The sequence below is a fragment of the Rhopalosiphum maidis genome, chromosome 4, assembly GCF_003676215.2.
Source record: "Rhopalosiphum maidis isolate BTI-1 chromosome 4, ASM367621v3, whole genome shotgun sequence".
In the NCBI taxonomy this organism is placed as follows: domain Eukaryota; kingdom Metazoa; phylum Arthropoda; class Insecta; order Hemiptera; family Aphididae; genus Rhopalosiphum; species Rhopalosiphum maidis.
Genome location: NC_040880.1, coordinates 55,212,133 through 55,240,051, shown reverse-complemented (window position 1 = coordinate 55,240,051; position 27,919 = coordinate 55,212,133). Strand labels below are relative to the sequence as shown.

Here is a 27,919-nt window from a genome sequence, read left to right as displayed (position 1 = left end):
TCATATTCTTCAGTTTATAACTGACAAATATTTTTCCATAAGTTTTAGAAGAAAAAAATAGTTATAACTAAATCTACAACGTGAGTGATCTTTGACCACAGTGATTGTCTTAGCTTTACAAAAAATTGCACACTATTTCGTTATTCTACTAATATAAATGGTAAACTAAATTATTTATAAGCTTGTATGTATTAAGTGTCTTTTTGAAAGTTTCTTCATTGCTTAAGTATATCAAATAATTGAATATTTTACACTAACTGACCTAATATTTTCGACAATATTTCACCAAGAACTAATAAATATATCTTCTTAAATATAACATTAGCGATGGGCTAGAATGGTGATACACTAATTAGTAGTTACTTAATATGTATGTATAAAAAAAAATGTACAATTTTTTTATTAAATATGACATTTTTATTTAGTACCTATAATGAAAGATACATAAATACACGATAGTATGATACACACATACATTGCACATTGCATAAAATATTTTATATCAAAATACATCACATAGGATATCATTATAATAAAAAATTCAAATGGTAAATCTGTACTTGTAATAATCAAAAGAAAAATCATAGAGGGTTCGTTATCATTAGTGTAATAGACACTTGTTTTGGATTCAGGATAAGTCACATCAGCGACTGTACATCGGATTATTGAAGATAATAGAGTCAGGATGACAAGACGAAAATAGGCCGCATACGCACATACAATAAATTTTACGTGATAAAATTATAAAATAATAATATTAATAATAATAGGTTTTAACTTTTAAGGATCACAGTGTTACTTATGCGCTCGAACGGTATTCGCGCCTACCGCTTGTTCCTCGCGCCCTTCGTGGTAAAACGTCTCCAAAAGCTTGGCTTCCGTATCGACGGTTCGTCATCGTCCAATTCTCTGGTCGGTGACCCGTGTCCAGAATCGCTTTCGTCCGCATTGTAACGACGGCCAGTCATCGTCGAGTCGTTGCCGCCACGTAAAAAGTCCAGGAAATTCGATTCAGATTTCATTTTACCTGAACGTATAAATTATAAATTATTGATTTAAAAAAAAATAAAGCAGACTTGCGCTAATGTGCAGTTGTGTATAAAATGTGCAGTTCTTATTTAAATGTTGTGCAGTTCATAAAAAATAATATGTTTTGAATTTTTAATAATTAGTTCTATATGTATATGAGCTTATAACATAGATATCATTGGACATTATTTTGTTTTTCAAATTAATTAGAAATTATGATTGAAACATTGATAATTTATCCATGAATATCAAGAGATTAAACCTACTACGGTCTTTAAGATAAACCGTGGTCACGACCATTGCGTTATGCCACCAAATATTGTGATTGTGCTCAAATTAATAACTATTTCCAATTAGAAAATATTGTCAGTTATCATAAAAAACATTTAAAAATAAGATTAATATTAACTGTTTTTTTCACTTTTGAAAAGCAAACAGGGTGTGCAGCTTTAATATTTTTTTAGTGCAAGCTCTGAAATATAGCAGGTAATACCTAACATGTAAATAATTGTAATAATTTTGCAAATATATATTTAGTAGGTATCTATATAATTACATGTGGCCCATGTAGGTGCGACGTCCTTAACAGGGTAATAGAGAATTTTAACTATACCAACAAGATATTATAATATACATTTATTAAAACGTAATCATTTGAGTACCTGCGTACTTAATTAATTAATGCAGACATTGATAATTAACATACAAATTATAACAATATTAATGCGTAATCGGAAACAGTTCAGTAACAGACAAAGGAAAGGGAACAAACATTCCTGCTAGTTAAAATAATTATATTTATTGTTGATGAATTTGGGATAAGTAAAATAAATTGCAAATTTCGTTCAATTAATTACTTCGAGTGTAAAATTTAATATAATATTATTTATTACCTCTAAATGATTTAAAAAATGTACATAATACATTATACATTAATAAAAATTAAGGCTGCCCCCCTGAATTTTTACCTGCGGCTGCGGGTGCCCTTGCCTTTAGTAACAAAAAAATTAACTAGGTTAGGTACCTATACGGCTATACCTATTAAAAAATAAGATCTTTACTAAAAAGCTACGATATATAGGACCATATGGGGATATATAGGTACTGCCCCTTCGCAACACCCTTGGTCACATAGATGATAGATATAATTTACTAGGTACTTCCTATTAGATTTTTAACTTTTAAGTGCTACATATCGCTTACTTACTTATTAATATATAAAACATAATTATATACCATGTCCATGTGTCCATATTATAGTTATTGCGTATCCTACATGCATATATGTAGTATTATATAAAAACGCAATAAATAGATACTTAAATTTGATAATTATTGAGAACACATTTTTAATTATTTTTCGCGAGTTCCTAGTGTCTAACATCATAAAAATATAGAATAGAATATTATATAGAAAACAAAATTCGTTTGCGCATTATACAAGTATACTGCGATTTTGACTCGATGGGTATATTTATACACCTACTAATCCCCCGACACGGGTAAAACGTCATACAAACTATATAGTCTATAATAGGCAGCAGCAGCTAATTCAACCGGTGCTCGAGGGCTATTGCATAGATATAGGCATGCCGTATGTTATTAGACGTATTTAGAATAATATTTAGCAGATCTGGCCGAGAGCAGTATTTTTTGGGAGAGTACTACCTCATGATATATTATAATACACTGCAGGACATCAGCCGCCCCACATCGTGCAAACAAATCCTAAAAATTAGTTTTGAGTCGATTTAAATCCCGAGGCTGTGATCGTCGTCACTCCTACCACTGTCATAACTGCATATTAAAAACATCCCCGTGATGATATACCTATATATATTTATGTATGTAGAATGTCGATGTGTACCTTTTTTCTTGCCGGGCATGCCGAAACTTAGACTTCTGGAGTTCAGCTCTGCCTTCAGCTGCTCCGGCGGTATGTCTTCCACCTTGAACTCGTCCGGGTCCTCGACAAACGCCTGTTGCAAGTCTCGCATGATTTTCTTCCTAATGGTTTTCTTCATCGACAGGTGCCGTTCCAGGTGCTTCACGTCGTCCTCGAACGTAGCCGCGCACTTGGTCTGTCGACTGCCGCCGCCCTTGTGCCGTTTTTTCTTGGACCCCTTGACCGGCAACAAGTCCTCCTCGCTAGCCGAACCTACCGATATGGCGCTATCGGTGCCACCCGCGCTAACGCCACCCAACGAGTTTCGGTCGTCGCCCTTCACGTCCAAGCGTCGCAACTCGTTCGGCAGACCATCGGTGTCATCGACGCCGCCGAATATGTCCCTCAAGTGTGGTATGTTCCGCTCGCTAGTCATTTACTGCGAACAAAATAAATATTGATAAAGATAATATAACACACACATCAATATAGCCAATACCTATGAATAATTAGGTGTATATTTGCCGTATTTCGTATTTTAATATTATTTTCAAATACAACATTATATGACGTATACTCGTACCTACATGGCTACATCAATTTATATATATATTATATTTATGGGTATGATGTGTGTTATAAATCATATGAAATATCGTTGACAAAGATTTAACAGCCTAAAAAAACGTATTGTAATTATATTATTTTTAAGGCAGGTGATAAGGTAACATTGTGCAAATTATTGACCTAATCCATTATCTTTTAAATCTATTTTAAATTAGTACACTAATATTTTAGTATTAAATAAATTGATATGTATCACACCTCCTACACAAGTATAGCTGATTGGGGGCGCTACAATATTTAAAATTTAAATGAATTATTTATAATAAAATGTACAATCTATTATTGTTGTAATAAAGTTATTATTATAATCTCGCCTTCTCCAGAATAGTAACGAATTTATAACTTTATCATAATTTATTAATTTTCTTATGTTATATAAGTAGTTGTTGTAGGTAGTTTTTACTATCTATGTTTTTGTAGAAAGTTGTACTATATAAGTACTTAATATCAAAAAAATTAATATATTAAATTATTAAATCCATTCTATAGACGACTGCAATAGGTATCTGTTACAACGGTTTAAAATAGTAATTAATTTAGATACCGTCTGTATAATTATATATGTAACGGGAATTTTAAGATTAATATTAACTTCATTTAAATTCGGTACTTAATATGACCATAAAATGGGCGAGGAAATCTTAACAATATATGATATTATAGATATAACATGCTAGTTTTGAACATAATGCTAAATACGATACCTATTATGTTTAATTATATACATATTTATAATAATAACATGTACCGAATATAAGCTACGTGTTACATTATATGTTACATTTTTCGCTTTATTATTATGACCAACATTATTTCATAATCATAATTAAAAAATTGAAATAAATTATTGTTATAAAAATGTAGATGATTTAATTTTCGAGGTAAATAGTGCAATATTATATATAAATACAACACAATATATTTCAATAAATAGTTAATCAATCAAATATATATATATATATATATATATATAGGTATAATAAAATCAAACCAAAAAGTGCATTATAAAAAGTTTATTTTTTACTAAGTACAAAATAAAGGCAAAAAACCCATTAGGCAAAAAAAATTATACTTAAGTCCAATTATCAATGAAATGATTTTATTTAAACAATAATAAAAATTATAACCTTAATAAAAGGTTTTAAAATTTTTTCTAAATTATACTTGAAATCTAGGAGGGAGGAAGGAAATTCCCTGTCCTCCCTGTCATCCTCCAGGCACCAATGTATGTGTATAATGGTTTTAAATACTAATAAACAAAAACATATTCCTTGTTAATAATAATTGCTTATTATTTAAACAGTTTTAGTTGATAAAAATGTATAAGGGAAACACGTAATTAAACGCCTTAAACCCCTAAAGCTATAGTAATATGGTAGTAAGAAGGAATAATATAGGACCAAATCAAAAAATGTATACATTCGCCGATTCGCTGGTATGCTGACGATAAAATAGGTAAGTATTCGTATTACTTTATAATTTATTGCAAACTGATAATGACGCAAAAATATACTTTAAACGTTTAAATTATACAGAGGATAATTTATTCTAGTGATGGTAAAAACAAAATTATTAAACTAATCCGAAATAAAAATTGTTTATTGAATTACTACTAATTATATTTCTATAAAATTTTACTAAACTTTAATTAAAACGGAAATACCAACCAACTATCAACCATTATTCATAAGAAAAACTTGGTTTTGGGGTCATGTATTCAATTTCAGAGTATTTGCCGATTTTATATTTATTTGATAAGCATTTATACTCTTACATAATATAGACAATTTTCAAAACCTTGACCATCGGAAGAAGATAGTGCATTTTACGCAGAGATATTTTGTATGGTTAAAACTTATAAAATAATTGGTTCGTTTCATCAGAAACAATTATCTACAACCGTTATTTTATCGAATGGTGTACTTTTCCGTAAATAATGTATAAATTACCCATGTAATTCACGAAATAAACGTATTATAAAATATAATATTTTTACTTTATCCAATAGGTATATGGGTAAAGTGTTCATATTATTATTCGGATAATGTATAGGTACATTATTGGTCTTTCGATGCGCACACGAACACATTGGCGTTTTTATAATTTCAATGACTTGTTGAATTGCAGGCAACATTTTTTAATTTAATAAACGTCTACTTTTATGAAAGGAGGTCTGGATAATAAATGGTTTTTTTTTTAAAAACACTTGTTATCCCTTAAAGCCGATTAATTCGGTATATGTGTGTTGTTTTATCAACATATAAACCTACAACTATTATACTCGTGTGTTTTGAAAAAAGTATTATGTAATCGAGAAGAATCAACAGTTTGATAACTGTAAATCATCGTTTCCAGTTCGATCGTTGAAATGACGCGAACCGTATAAAGACCCTATTACATAATAACTATAAGAATTGACTGCAGCAATGCGTGCCAACAACTTTTTTTTGAATACATTAAAAATTTGACTAAATACTAACCACTGTACTTTAACGTTACTATAACGTGTACATGTATAGTTAACACAAATTATTTGAAAACAAAGGGCATTGTTATTAATTATTTTAATTATTGCATTAGATAATATTATAATATAATACACAGGTTATAGTTAATTTTTACTATCAACTTTAAGCTTTAAAACTACCTACTACATCTAATGAATATCTGTATTAAATATAAATCGATTGGTTCCCACCAATAGGAAATATTATTTTATGTATAGGTGTGTATAGTTTTTTTCGCAAAACATCAATTTTCTCGGTAAATGTGTTTTTGAAAAAAATCTATCTTTACAATGTGTTTTAAAAGCAGTGGTGTATTGGTAAATAAATTTAAGGGTATAAGCACCTAAAAGTAGTTGAATATACCTAATTATACCTACCTTAAAAAAATTTATCGCTTCGCTCGAAAAATCATTACACTTAGTATTAGTATTACTTAGTAATAATGTTTATTACTTTATTACTTTATTACAAACACTTACCCTTTATGTGTATATGTATATGCAGTGGCGTATATAGGGGGGGTTCATCCCCTTGGCTCCACCTCCAAATTAATTCCTATATACGCCACTGTTTATACGTGCCAAGTATTTCAGTATCAAATATATTTTTATTTTTTTAATTAATTCAATTCATAAATATCATTAAGAATACAAATTTTTATTATTTAACTTAAAAAAAATTGTACAGTAAAATAATGGACTATATTAATAAAATAATAAACAACTTTAGATAATATACAGTTTATAATGTCATAATCAAATATTATTGTATTAATTTGTACATTATTATTATTTTCAACTTTTGTTTGGTGGTGATATGACTGATGATAAATTGGAAGTGTGCGTATACCCATAAAAGACAAATTTTTTTAAAGGTATACGCATAAATCCAAAAATAGGGATCCGGGTATACGACGTATACCCGCGTATACTCTCCAATACACCACTGTTTAAAGGTGATTTTATATCACTCGCGTGTGTTAGGTTAGGATTGGTTACAAACGTACAGCTATGGCGTAGCACATATTTTTCGTTCAGCATAACTAATTGTATGTTGTTAGGTTTAATATTGGAGTACGATATCATATTAATGAGTATTGTGATTAAAATCAATTACCAAGGTATCTATATCTAATATGTAAAAAATAAATGTATTAAAAAACACGCGTTCACTGAGAAAACTACTGTTTTGCCATGAAATAATCTGTATAAATTTAATATAGTTAATACTTATACATTATTGTTTAAAATATGATTGTTCCAAAAAAAAAAAAAAAAATTAAAAACGATGTCAACAGTTGTTGGAAACGTATACGTTGACATTGATTCGATAAAATCGAACAACGTCATAATATTCGTTTAGCGCATAATATATATCGACTATCGATTACATGGATGTACATTGTACAGTTATAGTTATTGGTATGAAAAAGGAATGAAAAAACGTAAGAATATATTGCGCGTCGATTTTTCGTGAGTTACACAGACAAAAACATAAAACAACGGTAATGATCACGGTCGGAAACATAAAAAGTGTCATACGTTTTTTTACGGACCAAAGCACAACGATTCGCCATAATAAATGTTGCATACGCAATGGTAAATATATATATATATATATATAATATTATGTATAGTACACGATACGGTTGCGTGCGTAAATTCTTGATGTTTTTCATTCGGTGCCTGCAGCTCGGCAGTTGTGATAGAGACAACGAAGTCATTACAATATATATATAGTGTAGGTAATAATATTACAATACAGCGATGCCGCGATGTAAGCTATAGAGGACGAATCTAAAGACTCGGCACTCATCGACGTACAGTCGAATTTGTAATATCGTGTTGATTTTAATTTTTGTTTTCAATATGTATATGATATATGAAATTTAAAAGAAAAAAATATTTTTACACAACAAATATTGGTACGCGCGCGCGGTTAGAGAATAGCTACTGCAGATGAAAAAAATAAAAATACGCGATCGATAATTTTTAATTTAGGAAGCCACAACCTCTCGGCGCACATAAAATATATCATAGATGAGAACTCTGTGGGGGATATCGAGAATTTAATATACCGTGTTACACGGGGCTCAATAGATAATAATTTCGTTAATGAATCGCAGTGGAATTCGCGGGTGAGAAATTTTCAGAAGGAAAACATTATGAAACAATGGCTTCATCTGTATATAATAATATTATAATATAGTTCTGTAACCGCGCTACACGTCATCCGGTGTGAGCACATACTATACAGAGCTGGTGCCTGGTACTCGGTAGGTATATAGGTTGTAACCATATACAAATAACATATAACATTATACATAGTACATATTATATATTATAATAATGTAAGTATAGTTATAAGTCGGACGAACAACTGTTGCGGAAAATCTCGATGTCGTAATACGCTGTTTTGATAATAATGTAGAATATGTGCGTGCTGTGTGCGTACATAATGAAATAGTTATATGACGGATCACACGGAAGTTGAGGGGCGTACCTGCCTATAAAATAAATTGGGAAACCAACATTCCTATTATATTATTATATATAATCATTGTTGTTATTATTTTGATTTCTTGTTAGTTTTTTTTTTAGCTAAACTCAATTTTTGTATTTTGACACGGAATAATCAAATTATTTCTCATTTAAAAATAAACATCACCGAAATGCCAACAATGGATGGGTTCTTTAATCAAGTCATTCACGCCTGTGCGTTCATTGATAAAATATTCTTATTACACATGATACAATATGTATAGATGAAATACTTCTTATTACTAAAATAAACGTATACAATTTGTATGAACATTAAAAAAAAAAAGTATAAACCATAGATTACTCGTCTCGTATAGTAATTATAATACAATAACATTTTTTTTGTCAACCGAGTAATTTAACCTATTTAAAAAATTAAAAAAAAAGTGTTTGACAAATAATATAGCACATCTTTAGCTGTTATTGGAAAGGTTATGTTACTCGATAGACTGCAGTGCTGTACAACATAATAATATATTCAAATTCGTCAAATGCGCAAATTTGCAAATGTGTAGGTACATTACAATCTAGTTAATTGTGAGTTTGCCCACACAGGGTATTATGTTTTTGATACGGTGAATAACGAAAAAACGAAGAGGCGTCTTATAACTACTACCTATACAGTTCAGTGGGAAGAAAAAAAATATGAATTTCAATGCAAATTATCAATTATAAACGTTAAGTTGAATTTACAATGTGAACAAAATGTACAAAGCAGTAATTGAGTTTGTATGAAAAGTTTTAATTGTTATCAATCACAAAAATGTCGAGTGAAATTCGATAAATTTGAACTACATTATTTATGTATATAAAAACATATTCTCACATTATAATTAATTTACTTATGCTTTACTATATCATAATTTATAGTCATATATAAAATACCTATATTTAGATATATTGTAATTACAATCTCTATGAAAAAATACAAATAAAATGGGGAAATCAATAAAACTATAATGAACTAACTAATACAATTTTATTGAGTAATACACCCGTTTAAATAATACCTTACCTCTCCCTGATGAATTATTTCTTGTTTTCTGAATACATTTAAAATATTTTTCAACCCGTGATAAAGTGTTAATGTTTGAGTATAAAGTTTCTATTTGGTAAAACTATAGTACCTTATGGTTTATAAACTTATAGTATATAGTGGTTATCAATATATTAATAACGATTAGTTAAAACTTATATACCAGCTATTACTATAATATAAGTACTTACATATTTCTTAGTACTTTTTACAATGCTTCATTTAGATTAATAGTTTACTACATATATTTACCGGATACTTTTCTATATTATCTAACAATAGTTACAATGGTTTCTTAATTGAATACATTAATTCAAATAATTACATCCTGCATAAATTATACTATACAGGTGTATTCATACGTGTCCATCATCAAGGGATTACAGTATTTACTATACAGTTATGGGTTATACATTTTAAGGTTCTTATGTTTGTATGGTATTATTTTTCTATAACATGAAAAAAATTTGGAAATCTAATACACGAAGAGTATGTTTTTCATAATTCACATAATTTATTTTGCGGAAATCACCATTTACCAAAAATATTGACACATTAAATTAATTGAGTCCGATAAGGTATATCAATCGTTGAATAAAAATATTGTTTCTTTAATGTTTAAAAAATACGGAGGTGTTACTATATAATGGGTAACTTCCTCAATCATGTTATTATATTATTCAAATTATATAATGTACTTACTAAATAAATTTACTATGCACTGACTACAGTCTACAGATTATATCAATATATATATACATAATGTAATGTAGTACTATCTGGTTTGTATGTAGAATATAAAATAGTTGAGTAAACATTTTTATTATTGTATTTACTTATTATTTACTTGTGAACCTCATAAATAATGATATTTATTTTTTACTTAGGATTGCTCACAAGTTAAGCCAGGTGGGATCTTCACTATGGTCTGTAGGTATTCTGTGGGTAGTTTATATTAAAAACACATTGGTTATGTAAAGAAACTAGGAAAAAAATTGTGAAAATATACCATATATTATATGTATTATTAATTTTCAACTAAAAAAAATAGTAAGTATTTTATCTTTAATGGTATATGTAGTACTTATATCAACTTTTAAATTAGATTATATCGATGATAGTAATTTAAAATATAGACAAAAATAATTAATATAATATATAAATCATGATGATATATTTATATAAATATAAATGAAATAGTAAAAATGCTTATGTATATTAGTATTTTTCTTAGTAATAAATTTAAGAAAAACGTTAAATTTAGTACACTTACTAATATTAATATTTAATACTATATAATTAATATCTATGATAATAATATAGACAGTGATGTTTGCTGTTAAAATATTGTCGTGTTATTACATTTTAAAAACAGCACAATGTGGAACAGTTGTATATTTCTTGTGTAATGCAGTACCTACCAATAATAATTCATTTGGACAGTTATTAATGTCACTTAGATCTCACTTATTAGGTGTCTATTTGATATTTTTAAAAATATGTCTCGTCCTCCATTATCCACCAACATAGATTAAAATCCAACATATTGTAATACGTATGCCTGGTGAAAGGTAAAATATTAAATATACGTTATTATATTTATGATATTATTGTATTAATAACATTTTATTATATTATTATCATACAGACATAAGAACCTAAAAACGTACAACCCTTTACTAAATACTGTAATTATTTTATGATGTACACTATAATATACATGTATAGTATTATTTACGCGGTATTTAATTATTTGAATTAATGTATTCAATTAAGAAACCATTGTTACTATTGTTGGATAATAGAAAAGCACATATCACATGCAAACATAATATTATGCAATTGATCTGAAAGTGACTCCACCCAAGTATTTGCGTATAAAAGTTTAAGTTAATTTTGACTTTTAAGTATTTATTTAGTTTTATTTTAATTTTGTGGGTCTCCGATAGTAATTTGATGTCTGAACTATATTGTTAAGAAAAAGTGCATGAAAACATTATGGCCTCATTTTAAACAACCTTGAATCATACAATAAAAGAGTTTATAAATCGTTAAAAATATAAAAAGAAAACCTTGGAATAAAATACAAATCTTAACGTTCAAAGTGTAAAACTTCGACAAAAAATATCTGGTTATGGACTGTGGTATGTATTCCAGAAACAAATATAATATCTTCAGTACTAATTACAAACTTAACATAATATAGTTTTCTACAAGGCTTCACGCGAGGACAAAATGTATTTAATTTCGAATTTGTACATGTAAAAAAAAAGTTCTTCTCGATTTAAATCAATATTTATGATTTGGTTTTCATGTATTTTCAGGTATTTAAAAAAAAAAATAATCAGCAAATCGTATTCAACCGTACACGAATTAGTTCTGCGGTGATGTTTAGAGATTCCACCTACTATAATATAGCTACCTGTCTATATAAAATATGTTTATCATTATTCCAACGAAAAAAATAAAGATTCACTTATAGTTGTCTAAATGATATCAGATAGAAACTACTATAAAGAATTATGTTAAATATATGTTATGAGTATTGCGAAGATGATATATATATATAGTCTTTATGCGTATAATAATTACAACACATATGTGCACTAACCTAACACAATCAGCATTGATATCTTTGTTGAGTTATTCCATATTTGTGTAAATAAAAAAATAATTATTACTAAGGTTTGCGTTAAAAAAAATAAAATATAGGTGAAAGGTTAATAATTATTTACTGTTATACGTGTCTTGTTATAAATTATATCGAATAGGTCAGCAAGGGAAAAGTAGCGAGTTTAAAATGTACACACATTCTTAGAAATTGTTATATAATATATTATAATTTATAAATGTTTTATATATTCTCAATATAACTGGCGACGGAACTGGAACTATACCAATATAATACAACGTAGGTGCATGGGTAATTTTTGTCACAAAAAGAGGTATACACACGATTGTACGTACATTTGAATTATTTTAAATAAAATTAAAATATTTGCATCATCACCGAGATAATTTAAACAATATTATATACACCAAGGTAAATAAATTAAAACAAGTTTTGACGTTAAAAAAATAATTATAATATGAAGATGTTTTTTACACTATAGGTAATACACAATAGTTTAAGACTAGATAGTAGATAGGTAGGTAAGTACAACACGAGTATACGACCGTTAGTCAGAAACTCTCAACAGTAACCAACTATCCGTGGACAACTATTAAAATCAAATCAGCAGTGTTGACGTGTCTTTATTATAAAATATATAGATGGAATAAGCATTAATAATGAAATCTTATTAAACACTTGTAACAACAACAATTCATACTTGAACATTTCGTTTCCGAGAAAGTAATGATTCTTATTTGTATTATATTATGTCCATTGATAATAAATGATTATAGTGGGAACTATTATTTGTTCTAAGACTATTTGTTTCACGATTTCTATGAATTATTTATTTAATTTTTGAATTCAAATTAGGCCATTAGAAATTATTTTTCACTAAATCGATGAGCATCTGAACTAGTTAACAAAACACAAAATACTTTTGTCTTGAAAAACCACAAACATTAATAGCACCATTTTTTACGATCGTGTTTGATAAGTGAAAAAATAACATTTCTATAAATTTAAACAGCAAACTTTTCTTCTTCCTCTTTTACGACCTATAAAAATAATATTTTTTTTTCTTAATGTATTTTGAGGTTTTTATTGAGTATCCACACGTAAAATATAGAACTTGACATAATATTATATAGTCCCCCAGTTCCAATAAAATATATGTTTCACGTCTCAATTCTCAGAAGCATTAAAAAACCTAGCCTAACCGCTTCAGAGCTACATAAAATCGGTATGCTTTGAATTAGTTGTTTGTGAATAAATTAATTGTTTGATGAAGAATAAATCTATTAAAAAATAAATGAAAGAAATTTCACTTTTATACAATTGTAAATAATATAAATAGTAAATACTATTGTGTTGCTTGAGTTCTTTTGCGAGCAGTGTAAAACAATAGATAATAATTATTATTAAACATTACATCGAATGAATTTATATAAATACCTATTTAAATATAACAAATAATATTGTTTATTCAAATATGAATACAATTTTGAATTTCATCAGTCCGTAGATTTCGATTTCAAAAATATGAAACATTCAACTAGGTTTAATAATAGGTAGGTGCTCATAGCTATTATAAAATATTACAGAGACTAAAAAATGTCATAAAATAATTTATTTTACGATATTTTCTATCGAATTGCATAATATATTATTATATATTATGAGTTATGACTATATTATTATAAGTATTTCGTATTCGTATTTTTAAAAATGATACAAAACTGTGTTAACGGATTCAGTGATCGTTGTCTGCATCTCATAATGGAATACCTATAATACGTATTACATTAATAGATCATTTATGGATAACAATAATGAGGACGTGGGCTCGAAGAATAAGTACCTATATATATATATATATATATAATATATAATATTATACATTAAACTTAAGCAGGCGTCGGGCAATCAGGTCCCAGACGGTATATTTTTTAAATTTTATAGTCCAGGAGATATAGGTACAGGTTGTTGCCCACCGAGCGCGCACGCTTTACATATATTTCGTATACCAGCTATGGAACACATACCGATGAATGATCGTAAGTAATAAAAATATACTTTTTAATCATTTTTTTCCTTATTACCTCCCATCCCTCCCGTCGCGTGCTTTCACTCCACATAAAAACTATTTATAGTGTACATATTAAGTATATATATAGTATACGTGTATATATATATATATATATAATACACCACCACAGACCACAGTGTTTTTGTGCATAACGCGTATAGTAAAATATAGTATCCGCGTATATACCGTTTATAATAATTCATTCATTGTGAGTATATGAATTTACACACCCACAAACACAGCAGAGTAACCCGATCATCGTCTGTTTATCTGCAGACTTTCCGACATGTTTTCCAAAACCGAAAAAAAAGGAAAAATAAACGCGCGTGGAATTGTTCACCAGTAACTGCTACAGTTTCGATCGGGACAGCCGTCTTTGTTGCATCGCAGGACTATGCGATTGACGAGGATTGAGGATAATAATTTATTTTATTTATTTATTCGTCGGTTTCATTTCACCTGCTCCCCGAGACGCCGAGTATAGCACATAATATAATATATTAGTCACCTCAATAATAATAACGATCGTATTATTATGGGCTCACGTCGCACGCACCGCTGTTGTAGTAGCTGAGTGCTGCTGCTGCTGCAGTTAATAATACATAGATATTATATAGTGTACACCGCGCGTATTAGCTCTCGACAGTCCGACCTACAATTTCTACAATTTATATCGACTGTGTGTGTGTGTGTATGTGTGTGTCGCACCAAGACAGTCGTTATAAATATGTATGTGTGCGTACTATATTATATACACTATTACTAGACACTGTACCTGTGTACCTATATGTTTACCGGTAAAGAACTCTGTAGGCATACACGCATAGTTCTATTACCTATATATATACTATTAATATGTAATATACAATACTACTCTATAAATTTCTACGAAAAACGCATTTGCCCATAAGTACCGCTTTGATCGCGGCCGGGGGTTAGATGGATGAAGCAAGTATACATACAATATACCTATATATATATATTATAAATGTACTACACGGATATGAAACGGTATTGTTTCTAGGTCGATGAAGTGACGATTAAGTTCGTACCCGTTTAACCTAATTGACACTTCGTTCTTGTGCGTCTCGCGTGTTTCTCTCGCATATTGTTATTCTCTTATTATATATATTATATACATAGATTATACATAGGTACATCATAAGTACATAATATTATATATTTTACATATTGTTATAATATTATTTTTTTACCAATTATAATAGTAGGTATGCAACCTACAGCGTTGTACAGATGATACATTAATGTCACTACTAAAAGGATGTATTTAAAAGTGTTTTTATATAATATACAGACATAGAGCGTCGAGAAAAATGATCCATTTCTACAATGCCATCAGATAATAATTTGTACAGACATATTATAAGACATTATTAAGTATGATAAACATATTATTATAATAAAATGCAACATTATTATACATTAATAATAATAATATTATGATCAGCTCAGACACTTGTTTAATATTTATAACAAGTGACGACTAAATATTACGAGTATGATTGTTATTTTTACTCACATACGTAAGAAAACACTCCATTTCATGATCTGATATATCTAATATAGGTCCAATATCGATGATAAGTAACTCGCAAACGATTTTTCATTTTACTTTAGAAAATATAAAATAATTAAGTAATTTTACTAAAATATGATTACCTTAAACCTCATCAATAATTAGTTTTTGGGTTTAGCAGTTAATTTTTAATACTTATTATTTATTCTAACTTCGCCTCATCATCAATTATTACTGTAATTGCTTATTGCTATTATTATTTTATCATTATACCATATTATTTCATGGTTTTACCATTTTGATATATGTGAATGTGTACCGTACGTATGGTGTACAAATAATAGATACTTTTGTCTTAAGATTTATCTTATATATTTTTAATTTATATCATGATGAATCGAAACTATTAGGGTCTAGGACACATGTCTCAGTTGACGAGAAACACCACTCGTTCATCTTCTATAATGACAAAAAATGTATAGGATGGTTAATAGTTATTACTTATTTGACAGTAATATAATTATGTCTTACAGAAATCAGAAAGGTGCAATGAATAATTAATCAACCTACCTGCAAGATGTTACAAGTATGATTTATCATCCATATTTATAATTTGAATACAACCAGAGTAAGTACTACTTTAATAAATTACAGTTTTTGAGTTATATTACATTATATAATAGTTTAATATTTAAAAAAAAAAAACCATAATTTCACAATATATTTTGTTTTCAATTATTATCACCTCTATTATTCAGGTACACAGTTTACTATAGACACTATTTTACTAAACATATTCTACAATTCTATAGCTGTATAGAAAAACTAATTATATATTACTTAATTTAATACAATTCTGGATTTAAAGGGGCCCGTTAAATGTTTAGGTAAAGATTTGTTTCTTTTATCTCCTGAGTGATTGATGAGTATGAAAAAGGATAATAAGCCTATTCCTGAAGACAGTTTTCATAATCGATCAAATCGGATAAAGAATATTAACGAAAATCAATTGAAACGTGAATACTTACGGTTTAGTTATAGTTTGAGAGTTTGATTCTGGATTTGAGATACCTACCGTTATTGTTATTTGTACACAGGCCAGGTGATAAAAAAATAATATGATACGGCTTCAAATGGCATACTAATACAGACAACGAGGACTAAATAGGTATAGTAAATCAGGAAGCCGAAATTACAGTTAATACAATTCTGCATGCACTATCTAATTTATTATAATTTGATGCCAGCTCTCTTAAACTTATATTTAGCTTATAGAGCGCTTGGAACTATACCTACCATTACAACTTCATTAGATCATACATTTTTTGAAATATATTACTTGGTTTTTAAAAAAAAATTCTTTATATTTACTAATTAACTTGTGTTTATTTATTATTTTAAAATGAAGTTAAGATATTACATTATTGATACAAAAAAATATGATAAGTTTAATTATGTTACTTAGTTGTGAGAAAGATAAAAATTAATCATAATGAAGTTGTTATAACGTTTGGATTACCATCTATAGTTTTCAAAAATACTCTGATGTTTAAATAAATAAAATGGAAAATTTGTTATTCTATAAAGTTATTAAATTATTTCAATTAATTTTAATAATTAACCAAATATTTAATATAGCTATATGTTTTATATAATAAAGATTAATATACATATATTATATATACAACTTGAATTAGAAGTTAACCTAATTATTATTAATATTTTATATTAATTAATAGCTACTAATTTTTTAAGTAGAATCAGAATTACAATTCTTTTTTTTTTATAAGTTTTGTGCCCCTTGATAAATATGTACCTTTATCATTTGAAAGATAAGAGTGGGTAGTATAAGATAATCAACTTTATCCCACATAGAAAAAGGTTTATGCACGTCACTGCTTTATTGTATTTTAAAACATCAGATTTGTGTCTCTGATCGATGGGAACATTTCTCAATATTTATGAACTTTGACTTTTGAGATAGAAATTAGAAATGTACCAATTATTATTCATTTCTATTCACGTTTCTATCTATGGATTTCCACTGATTCCATTTCCATGATTATTTCAAAAAAAAAAAAAAAAAATACATGAAGAAAGAAATTTGAAAGAATTCAAAAAGTTAAAAAAAATTATTAAATTAGTAGTTTTGTTTTTTGAGTCCCTTCAGTTTTCATATGTTAGACCATAATAATGTACAATAACAAAGCCACGGCGGACATGCCACGATCGTCGGTTGTGACTTGCGGGTACCTCGTAGTCCGCCCCCACTTGTCATTACGAGTGATGGAGGGGGGCACCTATGATCTTTCATAATGGTGACGGGGACGAGTGACCATACATATTTTTTCTAGAATCGTCTTTTGTCCCCCACTACAATTTATAGTACATCAGCTATGAAGTCATCGTTGCGACGGTGGTAGTGAACGAATTTATTATGTTATAAAGATACAATAATTTATTTATAGCAGTAATACCTAAACCACAAAAAAAAACAAATAGTTGATACTAAAGAAACATATATTTTATAGATTTTTAAATTATTTTATACAATTTAGTATTTAATATTTGCGCCTGTTTCAAGTTGTTTATTATTATTATTATTACTGAGAGAACCGTTCTCAAGAGAAAACTGTTTGATTCACTGATTCCGGAGCAGCTTAATAATGATTAAAAGTTCATCTGAGCATTACACATTTTTAGTTATTTACCATATTTACTTAGTTATTAAAATATATAATAATGTGTTTAATCCATTCGCCGTAAGTTTGGGTGGCTAAATAATAATATAGATATAGATTACCTTATAGGTATTCCCTACATGCAATAGCAAGTGGTATATTATAATTCATAATTATTATTAAACATCCGTTATATTCTGTTGTATATTTTTTGAATAGATGGGTATTGCCCTTGAGGGGTTTTGGCTTTTATACATATATACAAATTCTATAAAGCGCTCAAACGATATTTATAAAATGAAAAACTATTTGAACGAACTGCCCAAGGTGATCGAAGGCTTCCATTATACAACGAACATATAAACATAATATAATCTAGTATATATTATATATACTATACATTATTATACAGGTATATGTGATGTATATGTATAATAATATACGTACACCCGTCTCCCATGTTACGTGTATATGGACCGTATACTAATAAAGAGTAAAGAGCATAAAAGGAACCATCGTCATGAGTCATCGTGTATATAACCTTTATAACAATATGAAAAATAAAAAGAATCGACCAAAATAATTTTTCACTCATTTTGTTCTGGTAGGTATACGACGTACGTTTAATGAGCTGCTCGCTATAAGCATTTACAATGAACGTGACAGCAGTAACTCGACTGTTATTATTTATTACCTTTATCTCCTTCTTTACAACCGTACAGTTACATAAGTACGAGTATACATCGTAGGCCTCAGTTATCCTCGTTAGCCGCACTGAAAATGCGCTATGTCTTCTGTCCATATAAATATATACAATAGCATTAACTGCATATAGTGCATATAATCCATATAGGTAGGTACCCAGTATAATATTATATTAAATTAACGCACGAGTATCAGCGACGTGTGTGTATACTGTATGACGGTGTGAGCTGCTTCTTATCGACGGAAATGAGTTGAGGTGTTATAATAGTACTCAATACATACTGTCACTGTTATTCCTCAAATAGTATTATTGTTATCGTTCTCAGCCTTATACATTTTTTGTTACTCCGCGTGGCATAATATGAATAGCGTGAAATATCCACCGTCAAACGATCGTATTAGGTTATGTTTAGAGCTTAAAGTGGCTCAAAATTGCAAAGTGGTACATTCTATATGATACCTATTCTACTTTGAGCATAAACGTAAATAATTCTTATTACTAAAAAACTAAAATGTTTGGTTTCATTACCATATGTTGCAATCAATTATGGGTGGGAAGATCTTATTGTGTTCATTAGTACCTCTTTCCAATATTTAAATAAGTTCTGCATCCCTATATCATTCATTAATTTAATTTACAATTACAATATTTACTTGTAAATGACTCATTTTGTTTATTGATTCCTATTTAATAACTCTACTGCATTGGGGCTTAAATTGTAAAATTTTTTAGTCGTTTAAGTACAAAAAAAGTATTTTATTTTAAGAAATATAGTATGATTTAAAATAAAATTGTATCTAGTATAGAAACATTTATTGGTATCATTTTTCTTTCAGATTTAAACTGCATAGGTACCTACTTAATTAGTTTTCATAACACTTGCATAAATTAATTGAAACAAAAGAAAATATATGTAATGTATTATGTATAGTATATTATAAACGTATTATATACCAAAACATAGAATAAAACACTAGTATAATAGTCAAAGACACGGAATAGTGTATTGATAAAATAAATTAAACTATATAATAAGTGCCTACGATATACTTATACCCAAGGTGGATATCCACTTGCTTATACATATATTGTATAATATACCTAGTGCTGTAAAATAATTTTGTTATCAAATTAAACAATATTTAATACAATAATTTTATCAAATTATTAGTAATTATTAACGGAGGATATTTTTTGATTCAAATTTTAGGCTTGAGCATATAATATTTAAGAATATTATATCTTTAGAAGAACATTTAAATGTTTTAAAGAGGACGTTTCTTGAAGAATTCAGAATCCAAATTAAAAAATGGTGATTGATTCCCACACTTAAACCCTAGTTATATTAGATATTAGTGTAATAAATATATATATATAGTATTTAAACATATTTATCTCTCTAGTATATGAAAAGTATTAAAATATTTATATTTCAGTTTTGATGTTTTATGAATATACTATTTCTATGGTACAAATGAAAATAAATTAGTCTGAAATAAATGATAGTTAAAAACTGAAGTATGGTTTATTGAACGAAGTGAGCTCAGGATAATAAGGTTTCATACTTCCTAGTTTCTAGCATAGACGGGCGCCTATTAAGAGAGGACTAGACCGGGCACTTCACAGTTCACACCCTCTGGAAAAATAATTAAATAAATATTATCATGGTATTATTATTTAATGACTTAGAAATCGTAAAATCATTTTTTAACTACATTAGGATACGAAATAAGTATAAAAATATACAATATATAAAAAGATAGGTAAACACGATTGAAATTATTGTTATTGTATTAATGATGCGTGTAGGTACTTACTATGTAAAATGATTAATATTTCAGATTTGAAAATTTATTCATTTTGCCACCCCTTCCCACTTAAAATGTTACCTATTAGTGTCAATGCTAGTATATAAATATATATATTATATGACTTACTTAAATATTTATATTCATAATTAATATTGGTACAACATTTTAGAATAATGTTTTATGTATCTAAATAAAAATCTTAATAACATTATGGATGATATGTTTTACATAACTTTCAAATAACAATTTTAAATTAAAACAAAAAGTATTTAGTGAATTGGTAATTTGGGGGTGAAATGATCGTCAGGGGTCTAATTTTGAACCGTAGACATTTCCAATTAAGCTAAGATTATTAAATAATTTTTATTACCTTGGTCATATCCAACCCTACCGTAATAACTATACATAATATATTACAAAAAGTAAAAACAATCTCACCAAACTTTTCTTTAAAATTGTATTAATATATAAAACTAACACATCGAGGGTAATGTCCTTACTCCTTAGCTCGTATTATCTCAGTCTTTGTATCTACAGTATAGTAATTTCTTTATTCGTTGACCATTGTTGATGTATTGTCATAGAAAATTATGTTAAAAGAATAACTGTCTGCGATCGAAGGTTTGTTTATCTTTTATTTTTTTGTTTTGAAAATTCTTTAACATTATTGTACTTTTTGCTCGCATTATAATAATAACGCCATGTATGTTTGCCAAACATTGTTATTATTATTATCTGCATTATTACTATAATTTATTTATAGGTACTATTCATAGAGAATAAAATCGTCAATCATAAAACGTATAACTTTATAAACATTAAATATATATATATATATACCCGTATGTAAACATAATGTGTGCAAAGTGCATCATCGGGACTATGCATAGTACCTATATCACCTACACTATTATGATATTATCATTATATTGTTATTACACCCCATGGGTACGCAATCTACATTGCCAAATTTTTAGACTATGATGTATGTTGTAGCAAAAATAAAACAAATTTGGTTTCACGGCTAATTTATTCGACATTACGGCGGATGTAGTTCAATGTATGTTACCCAACAATATAATGATTTCGGCGTTTACCAATATCGGGAAAATCATAAATAATCTTCATAAGTGGTAAGTGGTGAAAGCGAATCACGATTATTGCGTGCACTTACGTATCTGCATGACTGCATATGTACACACCATTTGTACATTTTCATCGCTACCCGCTAGAGTAGCTTACTTACCTTATCTTTCATTCATAGGTAATTAGATTTGTATTTTAATTCTTGATTTTACAGTATTCTAATTTATTAGTTCTTGTTATGCTCGTAACGACCCTTGCGTAAAATCACTTAGTCTGAGTGCCTCACGTTAGTGACTTGGGGTATTTTGAAAATATTATATTATATGTTTTTTTGATAATAACTAGTAATCACCAAATGGTAGGCATCTCACGTCCTTACTTATGTAAATATTGAAAATAATATGTATTAACATGTTCAAATAGTTAAATCTAATAGGTATATAATCATATTTTATACTTAATAATTAATCTATTATTGAGATTCAACGTTCTAATAGTCTTTTCTATAATCAAAGGTCGTGATTATCTTAAGTTGAGTTTTCGTTACATAAATAATAATATTTAGACGAATAGATATATAGATATATTAACATGTTTATAATCTTTATTAATTAATGAAAAATAATTAAGTAAAATAAGATTTTTGTTGTTTATAATAATAATTTAAAAACTATACCTAAAAAATAAAAATTAAATAAAATATATGCAAAAGTAATACGATCATTAGTTTTACCAAAAACCAATATAATATATACGATAATCATTGTATATATTAATCCTAATAGTCTATTAATTATCATTCATCGATAAACACGAATCAATGCAGGTACAAATTGATCCAATCAATTGTGAAGACAATGCAAACAAGAGTGTATCAAATGGTCGATATCTGCTGTTAATTATAATTGCTCGATCCATTTTAAATTATAAGTAGCATGATGTAAATAGTCGATAAAACACAGGATTATGAAGATCATCTATCTCATTAAATATTAATTGTATCGATTCAATATTATCCAACAAATATAACTAATAATTTGATCTGACTAAAGGAAATTTAAACAGGTCAATAAATGAAATGCTACGACTTACGACGAGTAAATAGGTGGGTATGTGTAAAGTAAATGGTATTATGTTTAATACCACTAATACTGCCGTAGTGCCGTATCTATACAGACATATGCACACACAAATCACGCAATGTCAACCATTTTATGTAACTCTGTCTCATGCATTATTTTACCATTTATTATATGGACGTATTAGATATTGGTTTTTGCAATAGTTGTACTGGTTGTAGTAGTGTATTGTACCAAAAATTGTAATCAATTAAACAACAATAGGTATAATATAAATACAAAAAGGTTACTTATATCAAAATGTTAATTGTGCTTTAACCAATAGACTTTATGTTTCGATAGTACCTATATATCGTCATTCTTCAATAACTTTCAAATGGTTTGAATAGTTCGATATTATAATATATATGCAGTATAACAATTTATTTTTATAAAATTACTCATTATTCATTAGTCATTTAATTTAATAATATGGTAAATACGTACACGAATTAACTCTAACGCTGTACGATTCCTGTCCAAACATTTTTCCTATACAGAAAAATATAGATTCGTATTCTGCCTGGCGTATCGTTAAAGTCTACCGGTCTACCGGTGTATAGCTGTTCGGTATTATGTATTTTACATGAATATATTAGATACATTCAATGTCACAATCATTGACAGCGAATGGGATTTAGGTCTATTATTATTATTATTATTGCCAAACTATCTCCCCCGTGTATATAGTTTTCATCCATGTCTTTGTTAGAGTAGTTAGACGTATACGCGCGCGCTTACACAGAGGTTGGATATAGGAGCAGAGCTCGAGGGGGTCGCGGCTGAATCACGACACAACCGGTTCCCAGAGACAAGCGACTGGTTTTTTTTCATCCATTATTTTTATTATTATTATTATTTATTAAGTATTATTATTACTAGACAAACGTACGGTTAACAGTTAACGCGCGTATCATAGATTAACCATTTAATATATATATATATACCTATTACTCGTATTATATGTGTGTTACCGTGAGTACCTCTGCGCCGCGGAGGTACTAGAAACCGTCAAAGTTCATATACATTCATACACCACCCCCCCGTTTTGTTCTTGTCCGATCACGGAAAAAAGCATAATGTTATAAACTAACATTTCGTCGTGTATATTTTTATTCGTAGTATAATACGTAGGTACTCACCACTGATTTGTAAGTCTTTTCTTGTCTTTTTCTCTCCCTCTATATGTATGTATAGATTACTGTCGTACAGGTACACAATTTGATCAGTTATCACGTGAGATTCGTTAGTTGATTGTTAATATTCCGGTACATTTTGCGAGTCGAGTATCATGCATCAATACCGGGTTTTACGTGCAAAAAGCTAAATGCATAAATAAAATGATATTGGTAACCAATAAATATACGGCAGCGACACGGTCCTCCGCGAGGACTAATGAAAGGTATACTGTTGGTGAGTAGACTGAATAAACCGAGTGTGTATGGGACTATGGGTAGGTAGGTACTACGAGTGAATGGGTTTGAACTGCAGCAACTGGTAGGAGAAAGCCGGAGTGGGAATAATTGGCCGCTGTAGCGGGTCTATTCGTGTGGTTTGATGCACAATAGCGTCATCTTGCTCTCGAGGCGTTAAAAAGTTCTTCTCATTTCATCTTTGTTATCTTTTTAATGAAAAAATAACACGGACTATTAAATGAGTGGTTATCGTATACACGATGATTCATCAAACGTGCTCACACCCCCGTTTTTTCTTTATAGTAATGTAGTTATTCAAAAATCAGATTTTTGAATTTTTAAATATTTATGTAAAGGTTAGGTTAGGCCATATTTTTAAATACCTGAGATATTTGTGATTTTTTACACCATTTAGCTATTGAAGAAATATCCTCTAGCGTCTAGCGATACAAGTTATTTTTTTCAAATAGAAATAGCCGTTTATTAATTATTATTAACTTTAAATTATTCAGCATATAATATTTTATTAAAATCAGAAATCGTACGAGTAGTTGGTACTTTGATACAACCATATTTTAATGCAAGACAAGTCTCGAGTAGGACTATTGAAAAAGTGGTCTGGGTAGTGGGTATGTTTTGGATATATTATAGGTACAAAGAAGTTTTTGTTAAATGTTGTGCGACTTGTTTAAGCATAATCAGTTACCACTAATGATTTAACTTATATAAGTATATTGAGGTTTATTAATATTATTCCTAATATTGATGTGTTCATTTTAATTTAAATATTTCATTAAATATTTTAGATTAGGGTTTTCCAACTTTTTTGGACGGTTGGCGACAAATTATTATTTTTTTTTAAATCCCACTGGCCGATAATAAAAACATTTATTAAATTTTTAAAAATGTATTTAAAAAAAATGTATGTTTAAAATGTATTGGATGATCGAAGACTCCTGTTTTAAATATTATACCTGAAAAGTTAGTATTTATTTTTATCTCAATTATGTATGCGAACTGTATACTGTTCATTAAAAAATTACCATAATATTCATTTTTTTCATAATCTGTTCAATGTTTTATTTATTTATATACCTAATAACAACGTGTTACTAGTCATTTATAAAAGGATTAAATAATATTATCTAACTTAATTATATATTTATTTCAGTATAATAATTAATTAATTATATTTGCAATATGCCAATATGTATATATTATTAAAAAAAAAATTAAAGTCAACCAAAAAAAAAAAAATTGCTTTACTCAATGTCATATATAAATAAAAATCCTGTATTATCTATATTTTCATAAACGAGTACTATATTAATTATAGGTAAATCAAATTATGTTTATTACTTATAGTTGATAGTTGTTTAATACTAAACTAATACAAAAACTATGATGGTTTTTTATATATGAATTGTTTTCTTATGTTCTTCAATAATCATCATTGAGTTCAAATTAATGTACTAATTAAACACGTTTATTATCATGTTAATTACTACTCAATGACAAGGTACATCCGAAATTTACTTTACAGTGAAGTGAGTTCTCCTTTTTTTAAACGTATTAATGTATTTTGTATGAATTACGAATATATTAATAATACATCGATACTAATTATTACTGCACAATTATGAAATGTATTTATAAAAATATACGTCTTAACCTATGAATTGGTTTGATAATTATATAAATGAGTGTGCATGAAATAAGATTATAATCTAAAATGCTTATTATTATAATAATTATAATTTTACTAACTACTCAAAATCAATTAGTTTTTATGATATGTACAATTAATATAAGTAATTTTGTTAATTTTCAATATTAAAAGATTTGAAATGAATAAACAGGAAAACAGGTCAGGGCTAGGTACCGAACTGCACTTATAATTACGTTGTATCCTGTTAAATGCTCGTGGGTCGAATACAAAAATAAATTTTATTATTTTTTTACTGTAATTTATAATATTTTAGGTATTTAAAACGATAATAGGTATGACCTTTACCCTTATGTTTACGAGTAAAAAAAGCATGTAATTTTAATAAGATTCTTTATAAGTTATAACTTAGGTTTTTTTTTAACACAATATTAAAATATCAACAGCACATAGTTAACTATAAATGTTTATAGTTGTTAAAAGTTCAAATTTTTACGAAATTTGTCAAAAAAAAAAAATGAAAACATATGAATTATTTTGTAATTAAATTGCATAACACTTTAAATTTTAATACTTGAGGCTCAACAATTTAAAACAGGATTTCTCATACAATTTTGTTCTAGAAATAGAACAAACCCAAAAAATCACACTTATTTTTTATGAATGATCGAAGTTAAAATTTTGACGATATTGGGATATTCTAATAATGATATTTGTTATAGTATAAAATATTAATCGTAGAAACTTAAAATCAGGTGAAATTTTCCACTTAATCTAATCTATTTTATATACATAATAATGAAATTTTAAAATTACTTAAAACTGTTATGTTATTTATATGAATTTTAAATTTTTTTTCGTTTTTTCTCATTAGTCTTATAAAGTACATGTTGATTTTGAGATATTTAGTAAATTAATTTGGAATCAAGAAGTATGTTCATTTTTCGTCAGCTTATCAATATTTATCGTTGCAGGTACAGCACAGGGACAGTTAGTGAACAGCTAGAGTAGACTCGTAATCGACCCCCCCCCCTAAAAAAAGGATCTCAATAAACAAAAATAAATTTTTTATAAATTCGTATTATCCTTTTTTTTCTTTCTTTTATTTAGAATATTAATAGGCAATGGCGTACCTATAGGAGTTAATAACTTCTTCCTCCGAAAAATAATACCTGAACATCTCACTGTTAATAACGTTTAGTTTCATAGTTTTATTACACAACACGTGTTTTATTATATTGATTACAAATTGCATTACTTTTAACTTATCATTATTTATTTTTTCCGAAAAAAAATCGAGAAAAGACGAATTTGATTACTCGATTGACTCGAATTCGTATTGTAGCGATCGACTTGTTGGCCACCCCTACTATATAACACATTGAACCACACTCACAGACGACTATAAATTGCCTACACGTTGCTCCTTAAATTCCATTAATAGCTTCTTTGAATACAAATTACCGGGGTGTTGTCGGCGACACGTTTTTTCAAACGGTCACACTGCGCGAACGGGCGGTCACATTATCAGCGTCCTGTTATCTCAGAACGTATGGCCAATGGTAGGGCCGT

At 28.1% G+C, this 27,919-nt stretch overlaps 1 protein-coding gene across 1 annotated transcript; it reads right to left on the bottom strand.

Annotated features, from left to right (window-relative positions):
- Window positions 1–63: 63 nt before the first annotated feature.
- LOC113555919 lies at window positions 64–24,714 on the bottom strand. The gene is made up of 3 exons (XM_026960543.1): window positions 24,409–24,714; window positions 2,897–3,353; window positions 64–1,027 (listed from the first exon to the last, which is right to left on the bottom strand). The coding sequence occupies exons 2-3, from the start codon at window positions 3,348–3,350 to the stop codon at window positions 825–827; spliced, it is 657 nt and encodes a 218-aa protein (XP_026816344.1). The 5' UTR covers window positions 3,351–3,353; window positions 24,409–24,714; the 3' UTR covers window positions 64–824.
- Between the last annotated feature and the right edge of the window lie 3,205 nt (window positions 24,715–27,919).